This window comes from Sapajus apella, unplaced genomic scaffold (assembly GCF_009761245.1).
Source record: "Sapajus apella isolate SASKATOON/1434 unplaced genomic scaffold, GSC_monkey_1.0 scaffold51, whole genome shotgun sequence".
Classification (NCBI taxonomy): Eukaryota; Metazoa; Chordata; class Mammalia; order Primates; family Cebidae; genus Sapajus; species Sapajus apella.
In genome coordinates, this window is record NW_022436991.1 from 7,905,320 (window position 1) to 7,931,814 (window position 26,495).

Here is a 26,495-nt window from a genome sequence, read left to right on the forward strand (position 1 = left end):
CTTAAAGAAATGAGTGCCTGTATTTCCAAGGGTATAATGATAAATGCCCACTGGGGGGCCAAACAAGTGACATACATGTGTAAACCAGGAATGGTGCAGGATACAAGAGTATGGGGAAACTTGTGCTCATTAGAGAAGATGTTTTTGTTTGTTTATTTGTTTGTCTGTTTTTTTGAGACAGAGTCTTGCTCTGTCCCCCAAGCCGGAGTGCAGTGGCGTGATCCTGGCTCACTGCTTTGCCTCCTGGGTTCAAGTGATTCTCCTGCCCCTGCCTCCCAAGTAGCTAGGATTACAGGCACATGCCACCAGTCCCAGCTAGTTTATGTACTTTTAGTAGAGACGGGGATTTGCCATGTTGGCCAGGCTGTTCTCGAGCTCCTGACCTCAAGTGATCCACCTGCCTCAGCCTCCCAAAGTGCTGGGATTACAGATGTGAGCCACCATGGCAGGTCTCAATAGAGATGTTTAATTTCCTTCCAAACACTCACTTTCAAATTAGAAATATAACAAAATAATAAAATTCATGTGCCAGCAAACAAAGCATGACTGGCAGGTGGTTGCAAGCCAAACAGTTGCATGGCTTTTTTTTTTTTTTTTTTGAGACAGGATCTTGTTCTGTTGCCTAGTCTGGAGTGGTATGATCTCGGTTCACTGCAGCCTCAAACTCTCAGGCTCAAGTGATCCTCCCAGCTCAGCCTCCCAAGTAGTTGGGACTATAGGCACGAGCTACCATGTCAGGCTAATTTATTTATCTATATTAATTAATTTTTTTTTCAGACAGCATCTCATTTTGTCATCCAGGATGGAGTGCAGTGGCACAATCTCAGCTCACTGCAGCCTCGACCTCCTCACCTCAAGCAATCCTCCCACCTCAGCCTCCCAAAGTACTGAGATTACAGGCTTCAGCCATTGTGCTCAGCATGACTGGTTTAGTTCACTTAGTGTAATGTTCTCAGGTTCATCCACGTTGTGGTGTATGTCAGAATTTTCTTCCTCTTTAAGGTTGATTAATATTTAGGAGTTCTAGACCAGCTTGGTCTAGAACATGGTGAAACCCTGTCTCTACTAAAAATACAAAAATTAGCTGCGTGTGGTGGCACACTTGTAGTTCTAGCTACTTGGGAGGCTGAGGTGGGAGGATCGCTTGAGCCTGAGAGGTGGAGGTTGCAATGAGCCAAGATCACACCACTGCACTGTAGCCTGGGTGACAGAGTGAGACCCTGTCTCGAAAAAAAAAAATTCCAATCTATGAATATGCAACATTTTGCTTATACATTAATCTACCTGTAGACCCCCCCCTTTTTTTTTTTGAGACAAGGTCTTGCTCTGTTGCCCAGGCTGGAGTGCGGTGGTGTGATCTTGCCTTACTACAAACTCCACCTGCTCGGTTGAAGTAATTCTCATGCCTCAGCCTCCCAAATAGTTGGGATTATAGGCGGGCACCACCATGCCCGGCTAATTTTTGTGTTTTTAGTAGAGATGGGGTTTCACCATGTTACCCAGGCTGGTCTCGAACACCTGGCCTCAAGATATCTGCCTGCCTTGGCCTCGCTAAGTGCTGGGATTAAAGGCACAAGCCACCAAGTCCAGCCAGGTTGCCAGATTTAGCAAATAAAAATACAGTGAAAGTTTGATCTTAGTTAAATAATAAATCATTTAGTATAAGTATGTCCCAAATATTGCATGGAAATTACTCACACTGTATTTTACTGGCAACCCTATCTGAGCACAAGCTTAAACACACGCCTGGAAACACACTTGTATCTGTCTGGCATCCTTTCCCACAGGTCATTACTTACCTAGGGGGCCAAAGTTTCTCCTCTCTTGAACAATGGCATGGAAGAAGCAAAGCCCAAACAACAGCTTTTGCCACATCACCGCCTTTGCACAGCTTTGGAAGAACACAGGATCTGAGATGGGGTCATTGAGGTAGGAGCGCAAAAGGTTGGCCCGGAGCCCTTTGGGGGGCTCATTGGTCATTTTGATTCCATTCTGGAGAATGCTGACTGGAAACTTCTCTGTTGGATAGCTGGTTAGCCAGAGTCTGGAAGAACAACACACCCAACTTTTTAGAGCAATGCCTTAAGTTATAATGAAAAACAATAACAAAAAATAGTAGCTATGATTTACTAAATGCTACCAGAGCCAAAATCATGCTGAGCATTTAATATATGTCCTTTTATTTCCCTTAAGCTTCACAGCCACCCAATGAAGAGGGATTTATTTACTACCCTCATTTACCAGTGAGGAAACAGAGGCATGGCAAGGTCAGGTGGGTTTTTCAAGGACACATCACTTGGCAGTAGTTGAACCAGGATGTGGACTCAGGGCTCTCTGACTCCAAAGCTTGTACTTTTTCTTTTTTTTTTTTTTTTTTTTTTTTTAATATAGAGATGGAGTCCCACTAGGTTGCTGGGCTCAAGCCATCCTCCCACCTCACCATCCCAAAACGCTGGGATTACAGGCATGAGTCCCTATGCCTGGCCCGAAAGCTGCTTTCTCCTTACAACCAGAGTTGAATAGTTACAAGAGACAATATGACCACAAACCCTAAAATATCCACTATTGGCCCTTTACAGAAAAAGTGTGCTGATGCCTGTCATATAGGAAATGGCATTTGAAATGGGCCTTGAAAAATAGGGAGAAGTTCTTTTTTTAAAATGCAAGTTTATGCCCACAAAAAAAGGGAAACATATGTAACAGTATTTAGAAGAAGCTAGAATTGGTAATTTTACTACCTATAGGTTAACATCTTGGCAATATTGCATCCAAGACTCTTTTTTTTTTTTCATTTTTATTGTTTTTATTTTATTCTTATTTTTTTCAGACAGGGTCTCATTCTGTCACCCAGGCTGGAGTGCAGTGGTGCAATCACTGCTCACTGCAGCCTCGACTTCTTGGGCTCAGGTGATTCTCCCACTTCAGCCTCCCACGTTGCTGGGACTACAAATGTGTGCCACCACGCCCAGCTAATTTTTTCTATTTTTAGTAGAGATGGGGTTTTGCCATGTTCCCCAAGCTGGCCTTGAACTCCTGGGTTCAAGCAATTTACCTGTCTCAGCCTCTCAAGATGCTGAGACACCACTATGCCCAGCTAATTTTTATATTTTTAGTAGAGACAGTGTTTTGCCATGTTGGCCAGGCTGGTCTCGAACACCTGACCTCAGGTGATCCACCCACCTCCGCCTCCCAAAGTGCTGGGATTACAGGGATGAGCCACCCTGCCAGGCCTAGACTGAGAGTTTCTAAGGGGCAGAACTGTGTCTTGATGATCTTCCCAGCCACCAGCCTGACATCTGGAGGTTGGGTCCCAGAGAAGGCAGTAGTGGGACAGCATCTCACCTGAATTTGTCATTGGTGTCCTCAGGAACAATCACCTCCTCACAAATCTTCTCCAGTGTAGGCATCCAGCTTGTGGCCAGATGGCAATTCTGCAAGACCACCCAGGTCCCATCTTTGATAGCATTGTTGATCATTTTGACAGCAATAGGGCCTTGGCCTTGGCCAAGGGAGATGGTCTGTGTTCTGGTACCTCCCATTCCAAGATCATCAGCAAACTTCAGCAGGCCTGAGACCAGGAAGAAAGGAGACTTTTAAAAGAGGAGAGGCCAGCTAAAAGTAACAGAATAGCCATATTAGCAATAACAACATGGCTCAGTGTGGTGGCTCACCACACCACACCAAGGTGTTGTGTAATCCCAACACTTTGGGAGGCTGAGGTGGGAGGATTACTTGAGCTCAGGAGTTCAAGACCAGCCTGGGCAACACAGTGAGACCTTGTCTCCATTTAAAACATACACACATACACACACACACACACACACACACACACACACATCCAATTCCGGCTGGGCATGGTGGCTCATGCCTGCAGTCCCAGCACTTTGGGAGGTGGAGGTGGAGGCGGGTGGATCACAAGGTCAGGAGTTCAAGACCAGCCTGGCCAATACAGTGACACCCGTCTCTACTAAAAATACAAAAATTAGCCAGGCATGGTGGTGCTGCACCTGTAGTCCCAGCTACTCAGGCAGGAGAATCGCTTGAACCTGGGAGGCAGAGGTTGCAGTGAGCTGAGATTGTGCCATTGCACTCCAGCTTAGGAAACAAGAGCAAAACTCAGTCTCAAAAAAAAAAAAAGAGTTAAAATTTGATCCAGACTGGTGACCCCCCACCCAGCCCCCATGGGGCACCACTGTTTGCATATGCAAAGTTGTTCTGTAGGGACACTCCCAAAACCCAAAGTATATGAGACTCCCGCAAAACAAAACAAATTTGCTGATGGTGAACTCACAATTCAAAAAAAAAAAAAAAAAAAAAAAACACGAGGCAGTACATCACAATGAGAGACAGGCAGCACACAAAAAAATCAGGGTTAATATTCTAAGGGTTACATGTGGTCTCTGAGACAAGCTGCATTGTGTCCCTAGCAAAATTCATACGTTGAAGTCCTAATTCTAGGTACCTAGAATGTAACTGTTCAGTAGTTGGAAATAGGGTCTTTGCAGAAGCGAAATTAAAATGACGTCATTAGGGTGGGCCTTAATTCAATATGACTGATATCCTTATAAGAAGAAGAGATGAGGACAAACAGAGAGAAAACCCTGTGCAGACATAGGAGAAGATGATCATCAACAAGCCAAGCAGAGAGGCCTCTGAAGAAACAAACCCTGTCAACAGCTCGATTTCAAACTTCATTCTTTGAGAATTGTGAGAAAATACTTTTTTTTTTTTTTGAGACAGAGTTTTGCTCTTGTTGCACAGGCTAGAGTGCAATGTCGTGATCTCGACTCATTGCAACCTCCTCCTCCCAGGTTCAAGCAATTCTCCTGCCTCAGCCTCGCGAGTGGCTGGGATTACAGGCATGCACCACCATGCCCAGCTAATTTTGTATTTTTGGTAGAGATGGGGTTTCTTCATGTTGGTCAGGCTGATCTCGAGCTCCTGATCTCAGGTGGTCCACACACCTTGACCTCCCAAAGTGGTGGGATTATAGGCAAGAGCCACTGTGCCTGGCCAAATTTCTGTTTTTTAAGCCACTCAGTCCATGGTACTTTATTATGGTAGCCCTAGCAGGCTAATATTGTCCTTTTTTTAAAAGACCATAAAAGAAACACATCCGCCGAGTTTGTAATCCCAGCACTTTGGGAGGCTGAGGCAGGCAGATTACTTGAGCCCAGGAGTTCAAGGCCAGCCTGTTGGCGAAACCTCATTTCTACAAAAAATACAAAAAAATTAGCAGGGTAGGTGGCACACGCCTGTGGTTCCAGCTACTTGGAAGGCTGAGGCACAAGGATCACTTCAGCCTGGAAGTTGGAGAGTTGCAGTGAGCTGAGATGGTGCCACTGCACTGGAGCCTGGGCAACAGAGGGAAACTCTGTCTCGAAAAAAGAAAGAAAGGAAGAACGGAAGAAAGGAAGGAAGGAAGGATAGAAGAGAGAGAGAAAGAAAGAAAGGAAGGAAGAAAGGAAGCAAGCAAGGAAGGAAGGATAGAAGAGAGAGAAAGGAAGAAAGGAAGCAAGCAAGGAAGGAAGGATAGAAGAGAGAGAGAAAGAAAGGAAGGAAAAAAGGAAGGAAGGAAGGAAAGGAAGGAAGGAAGGAAGGAAATGAATGAATCATATCTATAAATAAGTAATAACAAAATTCGGAATTCTATTAAAAATATGTATGGATTTGAAGCAAAACAAATAAAACTTCTAGAAGTGGAAAGCACAGTCATTGTGAAGACAAAAACACAAAGTGCTGATTAAAAAAGCAGATCAGATAACACCAAAAAGAGAATTAGAGGACAATAAGGTCTATAATTTATGATCCATGCGGTAGTAATAAGCACCTCTAGCATGCAGGTTGTGGTTTCTAAATATCATTGTCTATTGGTCAGATATTAACGTATGTAAAAACTAAAAATTAATTTAAAAAAGTAGGCTGGACATGGTGGCTCACACCTGTAATCTCAGCACTTTGGTAATCCCAGCACTTTGGGAGGCTGAGGTGGAAGGATTGCTTGAGCCCAGGTGTTGGAGGCCAGCCTGGGCAATGTAGTGAGACCCTATCTCTACTAAAAATTAAAAAATTTAACCAGGTTGTGGGGGCGGGGAATTTAACCAGGTGTGGTGGTGTGTGCCTGTGGTCCCAGCTACTGGGGAGGCTGAGATAGGGGGAGATTGCCTGTGCCCAAGAGGCTCAGTGGGCCAAGATCATACCACTATACTCCAGCTTGGGTGACAGGGCAAGACCCTGTCTCAAAAAAAAAAAAAAATTCCACTGTCTGCTGGAAGAACCAAGGCTCCCTTGAGAAATATTTGTTTCCAGGTCTGGGATAGGAAATGTACAAGATACTCCTGGAATATATGATAGTTCTAGAAGGCAAGGAAGCTATTAATATCAAAACCTACTAAGACTATGTGAAAAAGACAAAGGCAGAAAGGTGCTCCCATAAGCCACAGATGGAATAATCTGAGTATCAAAAAGAAGAAAGAGGCTGGGTGCAGTGGCTTACACTTGTAATCCCAGCACTTTGGGACGCTGAGGCGGGTGGATCACCGGAGTTCGGGAGTTTAAGACCAGTCTGACCAACATGGAAAAGCCCTATCTCTACAAAAAATTAGCCAGGCATGGTGGCACATGCCTGTAATCCCAGCTACATGGGAGGCTGAGGCAAGAGAATAGCTTTAACCAGGGAGGCAGAGGTTTCAGTGAGCCGAGATCGAGATCGTGTCATTGCACTCCAGCCTGGGCAACAAGAGTGAAACTCCGTCTTAAAAAAAAAAAAGAAGAAGAAAGATGGCAGTGGAGTAAAACACCACCATATTTAAAGTATCCAATATATTAATCTCCAGGCATTCATAATGGCAACAGAAAATTCTTATTGGTTCATTTTGGAGGTTATTACAATACCATCTCAACATTCTGAATGCTGATAAATAAAGAATCAAGCATCTCTTTTGCCTGACATGCTTGAACTATATTAAGAGTAAACAAAAGAGTTGACAAAGGAAAAAAATTTTTTGAGATGGAGCTTTGAACTGCTGGGTTCAAGTGATCCTCCCATCACAGCCTCCTGAGTTGCTGGGACTACAGGTGCATACCATCACATGTACACATCCAGAAATTCTTCATAGAAGGTTTTTGGCTAATAAATGTGTAAGGAAGGACAGAATTAAAATATCATCATTGGCCAGGCATGGTGGCTTATGCTGGTAATCCCAGAACTTTGAGAGGCTGAGGTAGGTGGATCACTTGAAGTCAGGAGTTTAAGACCAGCCTGACCAACATAATGAAACCTCATCTTTACTAAAAATACAAAAATTAGGCAGGCCTGGTGTTGGGCACCTGTAAGTCCCAGGTATTTGGGAGGCTGAGGCACGAGAAACACTTGAACCCGGGAGACAGAGGTTGCAGTGACCTGAGATCATGCCACTGCACTCCCACCTGGGTGTCAGAGCAACACTGTCTAAAAAAAAAAATCATTGTGCAGCCCCTAATGAAATAATGGATCTTGGTAATGACTTTCAAAGGCCACTAAAACTATCAAAGTTAGTGGTTCTCAACACTGGCTGCACATTGGAATTACTGGAAAAGCTCCTTAAAACAAAATGCATGGGCCTCACCCCTAAGATTTTAATTTAATTGGTCAACGGTGTGGCCCATGCATTGAGAGCATTATTTAAACTCCCCAGTTGATTCCAATGTGTAGCCATGATTGAGAACCATCACGTTAGGTGAAAGGCTGGTGGGAAACTTTATAAGCGAGTGAGTGAGGAAATGGAGAGCTGGCTTACACTGACAATACCTGAGTCTCTTTGATCTTTTTCAGAAGAGACAGCCAGACAGTATGGATCTCCTGACATGTGGCATTAGAAGGGACACAGTGTCTGTGAAGTTTCCGGTGGAATCATCCGAGCTGAATCTCACCAAGCTTCTATTTTGTTCTTTTTTTTCGGGAGTGGGCAGGGTCTTGCTCTGTCACCTAGACTGGAGTACAGTGCTGTGATCATAGCTCATTGCAGCCTCGACCTCCCGAGGCTAAAGGGATTCTCCTGCCTCCACCTCCCAAGTAGCTGGGACTACAGGCATGTGCCAGCATTCCCAGCTAATTTTTAAAATGTTTTATAGCTATGGAGGTCTCACTATGTTGCCCAGGCTGGTCTCAAACCCCTGGACTCAAGCAGTCCTCCCAACTCAGTCTCCCAAAGTGCTGGGATTACACGCATAAGCCACCTCACCTGAACTCTCACAAGATTTTTAAGAAAAAAACTTCAAATGAATGATCAAGATATAAAAGTGGGCGCTTTCTGCATTTCTAGTGTCTCTTGAAAAATCAGATGATCTGGCAGTCCTGGGCTTACATTCCCAAACCACCCAATTTGTGGGTGCCAAATAGCAGCTGACCTCTACAGGTGGAAAAAAGGAGTTCTGTGGCTCCACCTCAACCTGTGGACCATTTGGCCTTCAAAACCATCTGAACTTGAACCCCTGCTGTAAGGGACAGGTTACTGATATCCATCCACACACTCTGAGCTTTCTACGTCTCTCCCACAACACTCTGTCCTTACCTGCCATTGGGTCTGCACCTGGAGACAACACAAAAATCAAAGGTGCGCAGCTGCTGGAATCATTGTAGGATCCCTGGAGATCGAATGTAGGGGCTTCAATGTACAGCTTTCCCATGTGTTCAGCAATGAACTCCCGGACCGCTGGCACCATTTTGTCAGGCCGCAAACATCGGAGGATCACCATCTTCTCCAATCCTTGAGTAAACTTCCAAGACCCAGGGAGTTGCTCCTCGTGGGGCCAGGCTGAGTCATAGACGAGCTTCCATTCATCCAGGTTCTGTTGCAAATGCTCCATCAGGCCGTGCAGTTTGGGTAAGGCAGATGCACGGACAACCTCTGCCCATGCCTTTTCAGACAGCCATTTGGGAGCTGGGTTGGGGTAGGGGTTATCCAGTGCAACGCCTCCAGTGAGAAGGAAGTACCACACCTCCTCTGTAATTTCCTTCTTCTGTTTCAAGATGCCAATGGTCAGGAGGAGAGAGAAGAGTAGCTTGTCCTTCTCAAACAGAGAACGGCACACGTTGTTGTAGATGCTCAGGGTGAAATGGTCAATGATGTACTCGATGCGCAGATTCAGCTCTTCGCTCTTTGTGCTATGGGCCAGGGAATGCATGTAGAGATTTATGAACCAAGTCAGGGAGTACTGGTACATTGGCTCGATGTTGGCCAGGTCTGAGATACAAAAGAAGATGGTGGCAGAGTGCACAGCCACCGGCTTGTAGCCCATCCGAGTCTCATCAATCTGCGTTTCTGTCACGGAAGCAACTTTCTGTTTCTCAGAGATCTCTTCAGATAGCACTTTGGAGGAGGACAGAACTTTGATGGCAGTTTCATCCTCCAGGATGTTACCCTCGGACACGGAGAGGACCTCCAAGATCTTATCTTCAATTTCCTTGAGATGCTTCTTGTTCCTGGCGCTCTCCACAATCAACTGGTTCTTTTTCTCTTCCAGCTCTGGCTTCTCTTTCGCAGCCACGATGCCAAGGAGTTGATCTTGGAGACCCAAGGGGGTGATCATGAAGTTGAGGAGACAGACTTTCACGGCGACTTCTGGGAGGTAATGTGGGTTCCTCAAACGGGTTGTGATGTATAACTTAAAATCCCTGGAGTATTCTATGATGTTTTCACCCAGCCTCATGTACTCAACCCCTTGCTGTTTGAACGTGGCCTTGAGCAAGATAGGTTCGATAAAAGCATCCAGCTCTTCCCCAACGTTTTCCAGCAAGACAGGGGTGCCTAACTGCAGCGCGTTTTCCAGCATCCTCATGTAGTTGCTGTCAGAGAACTTGATGACAGCCAGTTTATTCGCCTTCTCCACGTTCTTAATCCATTTATTGGCCTGTCCCTGAGGGTCAATCATTAACGCCCAGCGTCTGGAATTGGACACAATGATGCCATTGTCGATGGAGAAGGAGTCAACGGGAAGCCCAGCAATCTGCCAGGCACGGATTTTGATGGGATCCCCTAACGTTTGGCTAAGACTGAAGTCACTGGAGCCGGGGATGACCTTGTCCTTACATTCGGCCAACCACTGATTTTGGCACTGGACCCGATAATCCACTGTAAAAGCGCCCAGGTAAGCCATGGTTCCTGAGGACAGCAACACATCACCCGTCAGATTAGTATAGCGAATCCCCAGCTGCCGGGCGGCTTCGGTCCATCTGTCCTTCTCTCCCCCAAGACCACTGATCAGTTTCTCTGCCCTGACCAGCTTTTGGGAGCAGATTTCAATGTTTTCCTCCAAGGCCTTTTTCTTGGTGTTCATCTCTTCAAAGTCATCATTCAGGGCCTGAAGCCGGTCTATCACCAGCTTCAGCTCTGCTCGTTTCTGGTTCAGCTTCTGCATCTGTGCATCCAGCTTCCCCTCTGCCTCCCTCAGTCGCTCCCGTTTGGGAGCCACCACCTTGGCCACGCGATCATACACCTCCATGGCCCTCACCCACTTGCACAGACCCTCACAGGCCGATGACACATTTTTAATGACAGCTGGCTGGAATTCTGGGTGATTGATAAACCTTTCCCGGATCCGCTTCATGGTCAGTGGGGGGATGTTGTCTTTGTCATATGTCTTAAGACTCTCCAGGAACTTCAGATCCCCAAGAATCTTTTTGGATACCCCCCAGTAATCTTCTATCATTTTGCCTATTTGGAACAAGAAACAAGGATAATGTATTAAGACATTCTGGCCAAGATTTAAAATTCTGCAGTGGCTACTGCTCGCATTTGAGAAAAAACAAAAGCAAAAACATGGTCTGGGAGGCCCAGCCAACCTCACCAACCTCACTCATCTCTGCCTCATTCTCTAAACTTGGGTTACAAAGAAGCTTCCTTCAATTCCTCATGACCCCAAGTGCTTCCTACCATGAGCTCTTTGCCTACACTGTAAAAGGCATCTAGCTGGGTTTTATTTATTCATGTAGAGACAGAGTCTTGAGCTGTCACCCAGGCTGGAGTGCAATGGCACGATCTCAGCTCACTGCAACCTCCACCTCCTGGGTTCAAGCGATCCTCCTGCCTCAGCCTCCCAAGGCGCTGGGACTACAGGCATATGCCATCATGCCTGGCTAGTTTTTGTATTTTTAGTAGAGATGGCATTTCACCGTCCGGACTGGTCTTGAACTTCTGACTTCACGGGATCCACCCGCCTCAGCCTCCCAAAGTGCTGAGATTACAGGCGTGAGCCACTGCACCTGGCCAATGTTTGTGTTTTTATAGAGATGAGGTTTTGTCATGTTGACCAGGCTGGAGGCCTTGCCTTAAAAGCCATTGCCATCGAGGTTTCCCTAGACTTCTCTGACAAGGGGGACCCCTTGCCCCCTGCACCAGCATTTTCCTTCATCTAACTTGCTAGAAAGTCCGTTCCCTTTATAGCACTTATCGCAACCTATAAGTTTTCAGTTATTTTCTACCGTCTACCTTTCCCTCAAAGAGGTAACCTTCTGCTGTTTTCCAGAAGCTGGAACACTGCCTGATACTTAGCTGTCATTCTTACTATTCATTCATGGGTTGAATGAATAGTACCCCATTATCTTATTCATGGATGGAAAGGACAACAGGAGCAGCAGCCCATGGGGATGGGTATCGCATATTCTTTCCTAGTCTGGGAGGTGGGTTGGATGGAGCCCAATTAGTCCTCCCTGTGATGAATGGTGTGAGTGAGGCAAAGGTCTCGTGAAAATGAAGGAGGCTGGGAGAAGCAGCTTGCAGGCTTCCACTGATACAGAAGACTACCTGTGGCCTGCCCAGACACAAAGCCAGGCCCTTATTCCTCTTAGCACCCATTGTGCTGTCTAACAACTAATCAAGTGAGTCCTGATCCCATCCCGAAACAATGCTCCTTCTGTTGACACAATGGGAAAAATTTGGGAAGCTTTTTGGCTCATGGTACTTGCCAAGTTCAGGCTCATCAAAAAAGTTATACTCTGAGACATCACATTGAGTACAGCAGGTCAAATGTGTCCCATTCCTAATTACAAGCACAGCAACCAGCCAAATATTTTCCATGAAGGTTTTTGTTGGCATTCTAGAAAATGATCTGCTTCATTTAAATTCAAGGTTCCCCGAACTAACTCAATTGCTCTTTTGCTCCATCTCAATATACTCACTCAGTTCCATGGGTTGGGTGAATAATAGGCATAATTTGCTTTAGTTTTAATTTAATGATGGGTTCTGTGCTGATCATCAATGATCCAAGATGAGAAGTGACATTCACGACCTGGCTGTGCTTTGTGTATCTCAGCAGGTCTCAACCCCATATGCAGGGGGAGCTTTAAAAAAAAAAAAATCCTAATGCTCAGGCCACATTTCGGACCAATGGAATGAGACTCTCTAGGAGTGAGGCATGGATTCCTGCATTTTATTTTTTTTGAGATGGAGTTTCATTCTTGTTGCCCAGGCTGGAGTGCAGTGGCGCGGTCACGGCTCACTGCAACCTCTGCCTCCTGGGTTCAAGCAATTCTGCCTCAGTCTCTTGAGTAGCCAGGATTTACAGGCACATACCACCATGCCCAGCTAATTTTTTTTTTTTTTGTAATTTTAATAGAGACGGGGTTTCACCTTGTTGGCCAGGCCAATCTCAAACTCCTGACCTCTGGTGATCCGCCCGTCTTGGCCTCCCAAAGTGCTGGGATTATAGGCAATGAGCCACCACGGCTGGCCAACTTCTGTATTCTTTAAGCTCTCCAGGTGATTCTAGAGTGCAGCCAGGGTGCAGAAGTACTGCTAGCTCATCTTTGCTCAAGGCTAACTTATTATTAGCAGCCTCAGCTGCTTCCCTAAAGGGTGCTCTCCTAAAGGCCGCTCCTTGCTTGGCTATACCTTGCTTTGCATCTGCTTTATGTGATTTTAGGCCTGACACCTGCTGGATAAGAGGGAAGGCTAAGCAATGGGAAGCAGGAGCTGGAAGGTCTCAAATGAGGGACCAGGGATTTCATTTTTGAGACAGGGTCTTACTCTGTCATACAAGCTAAAGGGCAGTGGCAGGATCATGGCTCACTGCAGCCTCAACCTCCCAGGCTCAAGCGATCTTCCCTTCTCAGCCTCCTGAGTAGCTGGGACTGCAGACGTGTGTCAGCACATCTGGTTACATTTTGTATTTTTTTGTAGAGGCAGGGTTTTGTCAGGTTGTCAAGGCTGGTCTCAAACTCCTGGGCTCAAGCGATTCACCCACTTCGGCCTCCCAAAGTACTGGGATTACAGGTGTGTGCCACCGTGCCTGGCTGGGATTAGAGTAGAGATTTCTAACATTTCAGAAAGAATGAAGGAATAGCTAGACCATTCACAGGATGGGAGGACTCAAAGGCAGAAAACAGAACTGGAGGTGGTTTTAAAAGTCATTGTTCAGGCCGGGTGTAGTGGCTCATGCCTGAAATTCCAGCACTTTGGGAGGCTAAGGTGGGTGGATCACCTGATGAGGTCAGGAGTTCAAGACCAGCCTGACCAACATAGTGAAACCCCGTCTCTATTAAAGTATAAAATTAGCCGGGCATGGTGGCATGCGCCTATAATCCCAGCTACTTGGGAGGCTGAAGCAGGAGAATCACTTGAACCAGAGAGGTGGAGGTTGCAGTGATCAAAGATCACGCCATTGCACTCCAGCTTGGGCAATAAGAGCAAAACTCCGTCTAAAAAAAAAACAGTCATTGTTCAGCTCTAACTCATCTTAATGCGAAGTCTTACATCTAATTCAAATTGGAAGGAGAATGAATATTCACCTGTAAATGTTTCTGGGTTTATTCCTCCCTCCCCTATTCCTTTCTCCCTATTTCTAATTCTCTGTATCCTCCTTTTTCTCTTTCTTTATTCACCTGTCCCTCTCTCTCTCTTTCTCCCCCTCCAGTTCCATCTGTGCCTTTCTTTGCCCCTGTCTCCTGCCCATGTCTCTCCCTCTGATCTTTCATTCCCCAATCCTGCTCCACCCCTCCCCTCCCTTCCCTAATTCTTCCCCTCTGTCTTCGTGTGAGTGTTTTTTGTCTCCCTGTCTCTGTCTCTCTTCTTCTTTTTTTTTTTTTTTTTGAGATGGAGTTTCGCTCTTGTTACCCAGGCTGGAGTGCAATGGCGCAATCTCGGCTCACCACAACCTCCGCCTCCTGGGCTCAGGCAATTCTCCTGCCTCAGCCTCCTGAGTAGCTGGGATTACAGGCACGTGCCACCATGCCCAGCTGATTTTTTGTATTTTTAGTAGAGACGGGGTTTCACCATGTTGACCAGGATGGTCTCGGTCTCTTGACCTCGTGATCCACCGGCCTCGGCCTCCCAAAGTGCTGGGATTACAGGCTTGAGCCACCGCGTCTGGCCCTGTCTCTCTTCTATCTAGTCTCTTTTCTTCCCACTCCGTCTCTCTTTCTGTATCTCTCTTTGTATCTCTGTGTCTCTCTTTGTATCTCTGGCACTCCAGTGTCTCCGCGTCTCTCTGTCTCCATTTCTCTGTCGCTCTCTGCGTATTTCTCTCTCAGTCTCTATATCTACCTGTTTCTCTGCCCTCATGTCTAATTCGCTCCTGTATGTCTGCATCTCACTTGTGCATGCAAGTCTCTCCCCATCTCCTCTCTCTCTCTTTCTCTTTCTCTCTCTGTGTTTCCCTGTCTCTCCCGATTTCCTTCTCTCCTGGTGCCCTGTCCCTTTGGGTGTGTATCTGTGTGCATGACTGCATGCATGTCTGCATGTGCGTGCATGTGTGTACAGGTGTCTGGGTCTCCGTTTATTTCTGTCTCTTCTCTCTGTTTCTTTCTTTGCCTCTGTCTCATTCTTTGTCTCTGTCTCATTCTTTTCCTTTACCTGTCTCTTTCTCTGCTTCTCTCTCTGTTTCTCTCTCGGTCACCCACACATGACTCTGTTTGCTCCACACTAGGCCTTTTGTCCACCTGACCTTCATTTTTGTAATGACTTGCAGGCAGAGGTCTTGACTAAGCTCAGCTCCACCTACAGATACCTGCATTTTCCCAACTGACTGAGAGGGCAGAGTCTGCTGAAGAAGCAAGAGAGAGGCCTTGGGTGCACACGCACACCCTGGCTCCTTTCGTAATTCCTCCGAACTCAGTGATCTTGCCTGCATACTTGGGGCTGACCTGGGGATGCAGTGGGGTGCTGGCACCTCACTGCCAGGAAAGAGCAGCCTGTGCAGGCATCTGGGTAGGGTGGGGTGGGGCTGGGGCTTTGGTGAATTGGAACACACAGGGGCAGCATCTATGTGATACCACCTGGCCAACATGGCAAAACCCTGTCACTACTAAAAATACAAAAATTAGCTGGGCATGCTACTGGGCACCTGTAATCCCAGCTACTCATGAGGCTAAGGTAGGAGAATCACTTGAACCTTGGAAGCAGAGTTTGCAGTAAGTTGAGATCGCACCACTGCACTCCAGCCTGGCCAATAAGAGTGAAACTCCATCTCAAACAAATAAAATCAAACTCATGAATGAGTTGCAAATTCATGCACCTCAGGGGCCAGGCCAGTGAGTGTGGGAAGTGGGTGGGGCTGGGGCTTTGGTGAATTGTAACACAAAGGAGCAGCATTTATTTAATACCACTGGTGAGTATAACCCGGAGTGCAGCTCCGATGTTGCCAGGATGCCTGAGTTTTCCAAAGATAAGCTGAAAATTCAGAATTGTTATTTGAAATCTCCTATTTTTTGGGGGAGGGCAGGGAGGTGGGTGTTACCGGAGCCACTGGGATCTGGCTTCCTCTCTGGCTTCATCCCTTTCATGACGCAGATGCTCTCCATGACCAGCTTGACAGGGCCTGGTGGGTTCTGCATCGATTTCACCAGCGAGATGTCGGATGGGTTCAGGGTGTCCAGAGCAGCAAGCGCAGTCTCGAGTGCAGGCATCGCCTCGGCCAGGTCCCCCTCACATTCATCCTATGGGCAGCGGAAGGACAAAGGGGATGAGTGCCCAGGGCCCTGCACACTGGGGGCGAGGCAGAGCTCCACTCCTACATGAGGCAGAGGAAACAGAAAGAGGCACTTCCTCTTCCTCTTCCGGATCCCCTTTAAGATGGTGCCTGCTCCTGGAGCTGGACAGGGACTCTGACCGTTAACCAGCAGCCAGAACACATGCATGGCCTTTTGAGGCTGTGGTCTGGATGTCCCGAACATCTGAGCATTCAACTTGTTTGATTTTTTGGCCGGGCACTGTGGCTTATACCTGTAATTCCAGCACTTTGGGAGGCCGAGGTAGGTGGATCACCTGAGGTCAGGAATTCAAGATCAGCCTGGCCAACATGGCAAAACACTGTCTCTACTAAAAATATAAAAATTAGCTGAGTGTGGTGGTATACACCTGTAATCCCAGCCACTTGGGAGGCTGAGGTAGAAGAATCTCTTGAACCCTGGAGGTGGAGGTTGTAGTGAGCCAAGATAGGGCCATTGCACCCACACCTGGCCAATAAGAGCAAAACTTCGTCTCAAACCTCCCCCCCCAAAAAAAAAAAAACTCACATAGGCACTGTTACCACATTTGTTTCTATGCTAAAAACATTATAATAATTTTAAATGGCCCGTGAGTCTTAGCATGAAAAGAGCAACCGGGTTGTCTGAGAGGTATGGAGTTCAGTGCAATGTGACGAAATGTAATCAGATCACAGTAATTTTGGTATCACTGATCATCCTCATTAGAGGGAAAAGAAATAATTGGAAAGAATTTGACCAAGGTAAGCAAACTATCGTGCTTCTGAATCAAGTGTTGGTGACCTAATTCTTGCTCTTCCAGTCTCTTCGTCTTCCCAGTATGGATTTCTTTCCCTTTTTTTTTTCTTTTTCTTTCTCTTTTTTTTTTTTTTTTTTTTGAGACAGAGTCTCGCTCTATCACCCAGGCTGGAGTGCAGCTGTGCAGTCTAGTTCACTGCAACCTCAGCCTTCCAGGTTCAAGAGATTCACGCACTTCAAGCTCCTGAGTAGCTGGGATTACAGGTGCTGCCACCAGGCTCAGCTAATTTTTTATTTTTAGTATAGATGGGGTTTCACCACGTTGGCCAGGCTGGTCTCGGACTCCTGATCTCAGGTGATCCGTCCACCTCAGCCTCCCAAAGTGCTGGGACTACAGGCACAAGCTTGGCCATACTTCTGAGTTTCCAACAAATCACCTTTTTTTTTTTTTTTTTTTTTTTTTTTTGGTAAAGAGCAGGGAACTAACTTTGTCTCCATATAAAGCAACACTAAATTTTATGTTTCTTAAAGGCAAATTAGGATCAAACAGAAACTTCTAATATGGATTTTATTTGCATTCCTTCTGTGCATTCGGTACCCTACTAGGGACTATTCCACGTTGTGTCATTTCTGGGAGTGTGGGGAGATTAGAAAAAATTAGCAGTCCTCCTGGGCAGGAGGACCACAACCCTGAAAAGTCCAGAAAGGGATTCTGCTCCACACAAAAGCCTCAGGGAAGCTGCACATCAGACACTGGTTTCTTCTCCCTGGGCAGTTTCCTATACTTCCTGACTCATCCCTGGATGTCACTCCTGGGAGGAGGGGCGGGATGGCAGAGCACTGGGCCTCGCCCTTTACACCAAAACCTGATGTGGCAGCTATTGCCTGGAAGTGGGTGTGGTGGGGCATCCTGGGTCACCACCTTACAAACCTCATGCCATCATGTACCTCCCTGCTGCTCTAGCAAGTCGCTGTTTGCTGACAGTACAGAGCAGAATCTTGGCTGCACTGCTCTCCTTCCCTCTGTGACCCACATGTGGAAAGGAGCTAGCTTTGGCCACATAGGCAAGTCCCCTTGGTATAGAGCAAAAAACAGCAGTTTTGGAGACTCACTAACATAGACCCTTACGCTCTGGCACAGGCTACAAACGTTACATGTTTTCTCTTAGTCCTCCCATTTTATGGATGAGGAAACTGAGGCTAGGAAAGGACAGAACAAAAGTTGAGCCCCGATGTACCTGATTCTAGCACAGGACCACAAACGAGTTGCCAATTCATGTGCCTCAGGGGCCAGGCCAGTGAGTATGGGAAGTGGGTGGGGCTGGGGCTTTGGTGAATTGGAACACACAGGGGCAGCATCTATTTAATACTGCTGATGAGTGCAACCCGGGAGTATAGCTCCAGTGTTGCCAGAATGCCTGACGTTTTTTAAAGAAAAGCTGAAAATTCAGAATTGTTACTTGAATGCAGTGGTGTGATCATAGCTCACTGCAGCCTTGAACTCCTGGACTCAAGTGATCCTTCTGCCTCAGTCTCTTGAGTAGCTAAGACTACAGGCATGCTTCACTATACCTGGTCAATTTTTTCTTTTTTTGGTAGAGAAGCATTTTCACTATTGTTATTCAGCCTGGTCTGAAATTCCTCCTGATTTCAACCCATCCTCCTGCCTCAGACTCCCAAGCCACTAGGGTTAAAGGCATGCCCCACCATGCCTGGCCCATTATCACTGATGGTTTCCATTCACCTCCTGTCTGTTCCACTAGGACTGTAAGTGAACAAGCATCTGTAATTAAGGGTATTTATTATGTGACTCTCACAAGGATCAGACTCACCCAGGGGATCTCCCACAGGCCAGGTCTCTGGACTCAGTAGAGCAAAGCCAATCAAAAACACCTGTCCTTTCCTAGACAATGCCCCATTCCTTTTTGTTTTTTTCACCCAGGCTGGAGCAGTGGCATGATGTTGGCTCACTGCAATCTCCACCTCCCAAGTTCAAATGATTCTTGTGCTTTAGCCTCCTGAGTAGCTGGGATTACAGATGCCCACCACTACACTTGGCTAATTTTTATATTTTTGGTAGAGATAGGGTTTCACAATGTTGGCCAGGCTGGTCTCGAACTCCTGACCTCATGTGGTCCGCCTGCCTCAGCCTCCCAAAGTGCTAGGATTACAGGCATGAGCCACCGTGCCCAGCCGCCATGACCTATTTATGATAGAAGACAGACATAGGCTACTTTTTGATCAAGCCCTTGTTTGAAGAATGGTTGACAGACTTTTCTGTTAAGTGGGCGCATAGGTTCAAGTATCTTAAGGTAAGTGCCACAAACCTTGGCTTCTAATCCCACTAACTAGCCATGCAGCTCTGGAAGGTCAGTTCACTGCCGAACCTCAAAACTGTCAGTTCTCAGATGGCCATGTCTGTCTTTTTTGTTGTTGTTCTTGAGATAAGATCTCACTCAGTAGCTGAGGCTGGAGTGCATTGGTGCAATCTTGACTCACTGTAACCTCTGCCTCTTGGGTTCAAGAAATTCTCCCACCTCAGCCTCCTGAGTAGCTGGGATTACAGGCATGCGCTACCACGCCCGGCTAATTTTTGTATTTTTAGTGGAGATAAGGTTTTGCCATGTTAGCCTCAAGTGATCTACCCACCTTGGCCTCTTGAAGTGCTAGGATTATAGGCATGAGCCACCATGCCTGGCCCTATCTGTTATTCTGAAGTCTCAAAGTAGTTGTAATGCTCAAATGTAATCATGTACTTCAAAGTGCTTTGTGAAATATACAACATCATATCAGTGCTAATAGAAGAAGCAGATTTTCTTCTGTCTGAATGTAGGTCAAGTCTTTACAAGGACTACTTCCTCTCTGGCACAAGAATCACCTTCAAACGGGTTTCCTCTAGGTTCACCATTCTGTCATTCAACAAATATTTATTCCACACCTACAACACGCCAGACATAATTGAGCAAAAATATGATGGAGGTTAAGGAGATAGCCATGTGGATATCAAAAGGAAGGGCATTCTTTGTAGAGGGAACAGCCAGTTCAAAGGCTCTGGGCTGGGAGTGTGGCTTATGATTATTTAACAAATAGCTACGAGACCGATGTGGCCAAAGTACAGGGAATGTGGGAAAAATGCTAAGAGATGACGTAAAAACATATTGCATCTTTTTGTTTGTTGGTTGGTTTTTGAGACTGGGTCTTGCTCTCTCACTCAGGCTGGAGTACAGTGGTGCGATCTGTACCTCCAGTACAGGCTGCTCACTGCAGCCTCCACCTCCTGGGCTCAAGACTGTCCCACCTTAGCCTCCTCAGTAGCTAGCTGGGACCACAGGTGAATGCCACCACACCCGGCTATTTTAAAATACTTTTTTTGTAAAGATGGGATTTCACCATGTTTCCCAGGCTGGTCTCAAACTCGGCTGGTCTTGAACTCCTGGACTCAAGCGATCCACCCGCCTCAGCCTCCCAAAGTATTGGGATTACAGGCATGAGCCACCACACCTGGCCACTTTTTTAATGTTGTTTTTTAGACAACACAGCGTCTTACTTAGCTACTCGGGAGGCTGAGTCAGGAGGATCACTTCAGTCCAAGAATTCAAAGCTGCGGTGAGCTATGGATTGCAGTGGCATGATCTTAGTAGTTCACTACAGTCTCAAACTCCTGGGCTCAAGCAATCCTCTCACATCAGCCTCCTGAGTAGCTAGGACTACATGGGTGTGCCACTACACCTGGCTAAGTATTTTAGTTTTATTTTTGTAGAGACAGGATCTTGCTATGTTGCCCAGGCTGGGCTTAAACTCCTAAGCTCAGGTGATCCTCCAGCCTTTGTCTCCCAAAGCTCTGGGATTGCAGGTGTAAGCCAACACACCTGCCCATATGTTGGGTCTTATAAGGCCTTGACTGTGAGTGAGATGGAGAATATTTGGAAAACAATAATAATTCCTGTATTCAGCCATGTATCAGAAAGACTTGCTTCATCACCTATCAGCTATGTGATGCTGGGAAAGTCACCTACCCTCCCTCCCTTCCTCCCTCCCTCCCTTCCTTCCTTCCCCTTCCTCCCGTCCTTCCTTCCCCTTCCTTTCTTCCTTCCTTCCTTCTTTCCTCTTCCTTCCTTCCCCTTCTTTTCTTCCTTCCTTCCTTCCCTCTTTCCCCTCCTTTCCTGCCTCCTTCCTTCCTTCCTTCTTTTTTTTTTTGACAGAGTTTGTTGCCCAGGCTGGAGTGCAGTGGCATGATCTCAGCTCACTGCAACCTCCGCCTCCCAGGTTCAAGCAATTCCCCTACTTCAGCCTCCCAAGTAGCTGGTATTACAGGTGTGCAACACCATGCCCAGATAAATCTTTTTGTATTTTTAGTAGACATGGCATTTCACCACGTTGGTCAGGCTGGTTTCAAACTTCTGACCTCAGGTGATCCATCTACTTCAGCTTCCCAAAGTGTGGGGATTACAGGCATGAGCCACTGCGCCCAGTCTTGCCTACCCTTTCTGAGCCTTACTTTTCTCATCTGTAAGATGGGCATGAGCATGCTCCTTCGGCAGCACTAGTTCCCTCCCTTTCCTCTTTCCTCTCTTTCTTTATACCTTGATCCCTTGGGCAATGGCAGCAGCAACATTGGCTTCTTTTTCATCTGCCTGCACCAGAAGTTTCTTTGCATCAGCTTCTCTCGTCTCAGCTTCAATTTTCACCATCATCTTGGCAGTTTCCTCAGAGGTGAGGATGAGTTGAGGTTGAAGGGCAGTCAGTTCCTTTTGCATGATCGCTACCTAGCAAGGAGAGAGGTGGGAGGAATCCAGCGCTAGTGCTTAACATGGCAGAGTAGACAAGAGTTTTAATGGTTCTCCAACCAATGACATATGCAGAAAATATGTACTAATGATTTTAACATGGTCCTAGGTACATATTTGTTTCCTAGTGATTATCTCATTGGTTTTCTTTTTCTTTTCCTTTTTGTTTTTTTTTTTTTTGAGATGGGGTTTCACCATGTTGGCCAGGCTGGTTTCGAACTCCTGACCTCAGGTGATCGCCCGCCTTAACCTCCCAAAGTGCCGGGATTACAGGCATAAGCCACTGTGCCCGGCCCATCTCATTGTTTTTTTCAACACAGTTATTGAGTTTACGCTCTGTGTTGTGGTTATCAAGCATTGTGCTAGGCACTAGATATATAATTGTAAACTAAAAAATTGTTGTTAAAAGACAGTTTTCTCCTTCACTGAGTCTATATTCTAGTGTTGGGGTAATGAGAGAGAGAGAGCAAAAGCAAGTTAAGAAATTTTTTTTAGCTACCTTTTTTTTTTTTTGGCCCAGTAATTTGAGAGGTTGAGGTGGGAGAATCACTTAAGTGCAGAAGTTCAAGACAAGCCTGGAAAACATAGTGAGATCCGGTGTCTCTAAATTTTTTTTAAGTTAAAATAATTTTTTTTTCTTATTTTGAGATGGAGTGTCACTCTGTTGCCCAGGCTGGAGTGCAGTGGTGCAATCTCGGCTCACTGCAACCTCCGCCTCCAGGGTTCAAGCGATTCTCCTTCCTCAGCCTCCCAAGTAGCTGGGACTACAGGCGCCCACCACCATGCCTGGCTAATTTTTGTAGTTTTGGTAGAGACAGAGTTCTGCCATGTTGGCCAGGCTGGTCTTGAACTTCTAACCTCAGGTGATCCACCTGCTTTGGCCTCCCAAAGTGATGGGATTACTGGTGTGAGCCACTGTGCTCAACTAAAATACTTTTTTAAAGCTACATTTTTTTTTAAAGGCTGTGAAGAAAAAACAGACAGCTGAGATAGAAAGCTATCTCAGGCTATTTCAAGGCTACTTTTCCCAATAGTACTGTGGACTAAATGTTTGTGTCCTCCTCAGAATGATATGTTGAAGCCTAATCCCCAATTCGATGGTAATTATAGGTGAGGCCTTTGGAGGTAATTAGGGTAGAAGAGGTCACAAGGGTGAGGCCTTCATGAGGGGGTAAACGCCCTTATATAATAGAAAGGGGAAGCCAAATGGGATCTGTCTTTTCCCACTATGTGAGGACACAGCAAGAAGGCAGCTGTCAGCAAACCAGGAAGAGAGCCCTCACCAAACACTGGATCTGCTAGTGCCTTGATCTTGAACTTCCCAGCCTCCAGAACTGTGAGAAGCCAGTAAACATTTGCTGTTCAAGCCACCCAGTTTAGGATATTTTGCTATGGAAGCACAAAGCTGACTGAGACAAACAGTCTGATTCTCTAGAAAACATTCCTGCCTAGTGGTTTTCTGGTTTCTGAACTCCTCTAATAATGGGAAGCTCACCACCTCTCTTGAGAGCTATGCCATTTTTTAGACAATTAAACCCATTAGGCCAGCCTCAGTGGCTAAAGCCTATAACCCCAGCACTTTAGGAGGCTGAGGTAGGAGAATCACTTGAGGTCAGGAGATTGTGACCAGCCTGGCCAACATGGTGAAACCTTGTCTCTACTAGAAATATAAAAATTAGGCATGGTGGCAGGCGCTTATAATCCCAGCTACTCAGGAGGCTGAGGCAGGAGATTTGCTTGAACCTGGGAGGCAGAAGTTACAATGAGCTGAGACTTCATCACTGCAGTCCAGCCTGGGCAACCTAGCGAGACTCTGTCTCAAAAAAAAAAAAAAAAAAAAAAAAAAAAAGAAAAGAAAAAAAAGAAGCTTTACATTTTCCTGACACAGAGCTAAAATTTACCCCTTGAAGTTTGCACTCACTGGTCCTGATTCTGCCTTTTAAGGCAGCTCAGACAAATCGGGTTGGATTTCATGTATTTGGAGAGAGTTTTCATGACGTTGGACCCACTGCATCCAGTGAGCCTGTGTGAGACCAGAAGCTCTGCAGGCTGTGCTGGGTAGGACATGGATTTTGGAGTCATGCAGATCTAAGTTTCCATTCTGGCCTGACCACTCGACAGGCTGTGTGATCATGGGCAAGTCACCTGGCCTCTCTGTGTCCTGGTTTCTTTGTGTATCACGTGGAGATAAAAACAATATTTTGTTCACACACAGCACTAGGCATGCAGTGGGACTCAAAAAATGTTAACTGGTACAATCATTTTCTTTCCTGGTCTAGACCGTCTTGGGTCCGTTTGCTGCTCCTCAGACATGACTGACCTCACCCTTGTCTGGACAGACTTCAGTTTCAACGTCTCTAAAAACCAACGACCCCCCAAGGGACTCACATCCCAAGGGACAGAGCAACAGAGGCCATTTCTAGTGTTCTCTCCCATCCGTGTGTTGCAGTGTTTGTGGGTTTGCTGTGTGCAGAGCTAAGCTCTGTCAATCAATCAATGGCCTCAGTTCTTTATTGGGGTGGAAAATCCATCTCCTAGAATGGCTTTCATTTTAGATAATTTTTCAGGTGGCTCTAAGAACAAATTAATTAATAACTCATGTGCCAGGCATTTTGCTAAAGGCTGCACTGTGTCAGCTTACTTCTTCTTCATAACAGCCCTATGCAGTGAAAACTGCTACCACGTTTTTTTCTTCTTCTTCTTTTTTAAAGAGACAAGGTAGCCGGGCATGATGACTCATGCCTGTAAAACTCAGCACTTTGGGAGGCTGAGGTGGGAAGACCACTTGAGGTCAAAAGTTCAAAACCAGCCTGGCCAACATGGCAAAACCCTGTCTCTACTAAAAATACAAAATTTAGCTGGGTGTGGTGGTGTACACTTGTAGCACCAGCTACTTGGGAGGCTGAGACAGGAGGATTGCTTGAACCCGGGAGTCGAGGTTGCAGTGAGCCGAAATCATGCCACTGTACTGTAGCCTGGGCGACAGAGCAAGACTTCATCTCAAAGAAATAATTATAATAAAATAAAGAGATAAGGTCTTATTCTGTTACCCAGACTGGAGTGCCGTGGCGTGATCATAGCTCACTGCAGGCTCGAACTCCTGAGCTCAAGTGATCCTCTCACCTCAGCCTCCCAAGTAGCTGGGACTACAAGCACACACCACTACACTTGGCTAATTTTATTTTTATTTTTTTGTAGAGATGGGGAATTGCTATCTTTCCCAGTCTGGTCTCAAGCAATCTCCTGGCCTCAAGTGATCCTCCCATTTTGGCCTCCCAAATGCGGGATTACAGGGGTGAGCCACTGCACTGAGCCTTCACCTTTTTATAGAAGAGGAATCTGAGGCTCAAAGAAGTAAATAATATGCTCCTGGCGATCTGACTCCACAAAGATATCTTGAACCACTCACTGCCTTATCCTGCCCAGTTCCCTACAAGATGAGACAAGTGAGGGACTCACCTTGAGTACAAAACTTAAGGAGGCATTTTAAAAAAAACAGTACTCAATATAAATGATACATTATTGCAATAGGTTAAGAAATCAAAATTAATGCAAAAAGAAAAAAAAAAAACCATGATGAACAAAATATCAAAATCTTAAAGACAGGATCCCACAGGGTAGGGATTACAGTGATGTAGGTAAGGTACGTTCTGCAAATGCAGGGTCACATGCTGCTTTACTTGGTGTCCTCTTAATTCTGCACCTGAACACGTGCCTCAGCACATCCACCTCATCCCAGGCCTCTTTATCTCTGTTCTGTTTTTGGCAGCGCTTACCTGTGAAGCTGCAAAGTCGAGTTTCTGCAAGCCTGTCAGGTAGCGGTTTCTCATCATATCCACCTCTTGCCTCTTGCTATTCAGGAGCGTCTTGAAGGTCAGAATCAATTCGAGGTAGGATGTGGGGGTAACATAGTTGTGTCTTCGGAGTTTGTCGTAATAATCGAGTGACAGTTTCTTGACGCTTTCTTGGAAATATTTGCACATGGAGACGACCCTGCCAAGGAGACCAAGGCAGTTAGGCAGGACCCAACATCTCCCAGGGACATCCAGCACAGCTTTGGTTACAGACATGAGGGTGTGAGAAGGCATTTACACTGACTACGACCCACTATAATCCAAACTCTCTGAAGACATGTCAACAGAGCTGAGGCAGAGAAGGACGGGGCAGGTGCATAGGTTCATACTCTTACACAAATTATTTCATTTTATTTATTTATTTATTTTTTAAGACAGTGTCTGTCTGTCTGTCACCCAGGCTGGAGTGCAGTGGTGCGATGTCAACTCACTGCAACCTTTGCCTCCCAGGCTCAAGTGATTCTCCTGCCTCAGTCTCCTGAGTAGCTGGGATTACAGGTGTGTGCCACCATGCCTGGCTAAGTTTTTTATTTTTAGTAGAGACCAGGTGCCTGTAATCCCAGCTGCTTGGGGGAGGCTGAGGCATGAGAATCACTTGAACCTGGGAGGTGGAGGTTGCCCCACTGAACTCCAGCCTGGGGGATAGAGCAAGGCTCCATCTCAAAAACAAACAAATGAACAAACAAACAAAAATCAATTTTTTGTGGTCTCAGCAGCAATATCATTCCTGTTGATAATGCATATTCTAGGACTACTGAAATAGCTATATCATTATATCCAGGTTCTCATTGCTAGGACAATAGTGCATATCTCCAGGACAATTCTGAATAATAAAATTTTCTCCACCCTGGCGCCGCCGCCGCCACCTCCTCCTCCTCCTCCTCCTTCTTCTTCTCCTTCTTCTTTGAGACTCAGTTTTGCTCTTGTTGCCCAGGCTGAAGTGCAATGACACAATCTCGGCTCACCCCAAACTCCACCTCCCAAGTTGAATGATTCTCCTGCCTCAGCCTCCCAAGTAGCTGGGATTACAGGCATGCACCACCATACCCAACTAATTTTGTATTTTTGGTAGAGACGGGGTTTCTCCATGTTGGAGAAGCTGGTTTCGAACTCCCGATCCCAGGTGATCCGCCTGCCTTGGCCTCCCAAATGCTGGGA

At 46.3% G+C, this 26,495-nt stretch overlaps 1 protein-coding gene across 4 annotated transcripts in view; it reads right to left on the reverse strand.

Moving 5' to 3' along the window:
• The window catches only part of DNAH3 (dynein axonemal heavy chain 3), a 202,834-nt gene that overhangs the window by 16,076 nt on the left and 160,263 nt on the right, over positions 1–26,495 (reverse strand). For all 4 annotated transcript variants that reach the window (XM_032242887.1, XM_032242886.1, XM_032242888.1 and 1 more), the window contains 6 exons: positions 25,260–25,476; positions 21,280–21,462; positions 15,712–15,910; positions 8,553–10,694; positions 3,343–3,568; positions 1,800–2,044 (listed from right to left, as the gene is read on the reverse strand). In XM_032242887.1, the coding sequence (XP_032098778.1) occupies positions 1,800–2,044; positions 3,343–3,568; positions 8,553–10,694; positions 15,712–15,910; positions 21,280–21,462; positions 25,260–25,476 (3,212 nt within the window). The remainder of the gene's footprint in view (positions 1–1,799; positions 2,045–3,342; positions 3,569–8,552; positions 10,695–15,711; positions 15,911–21,279; positions 21,463–25,259; positions 25,477–26,495) is intronic.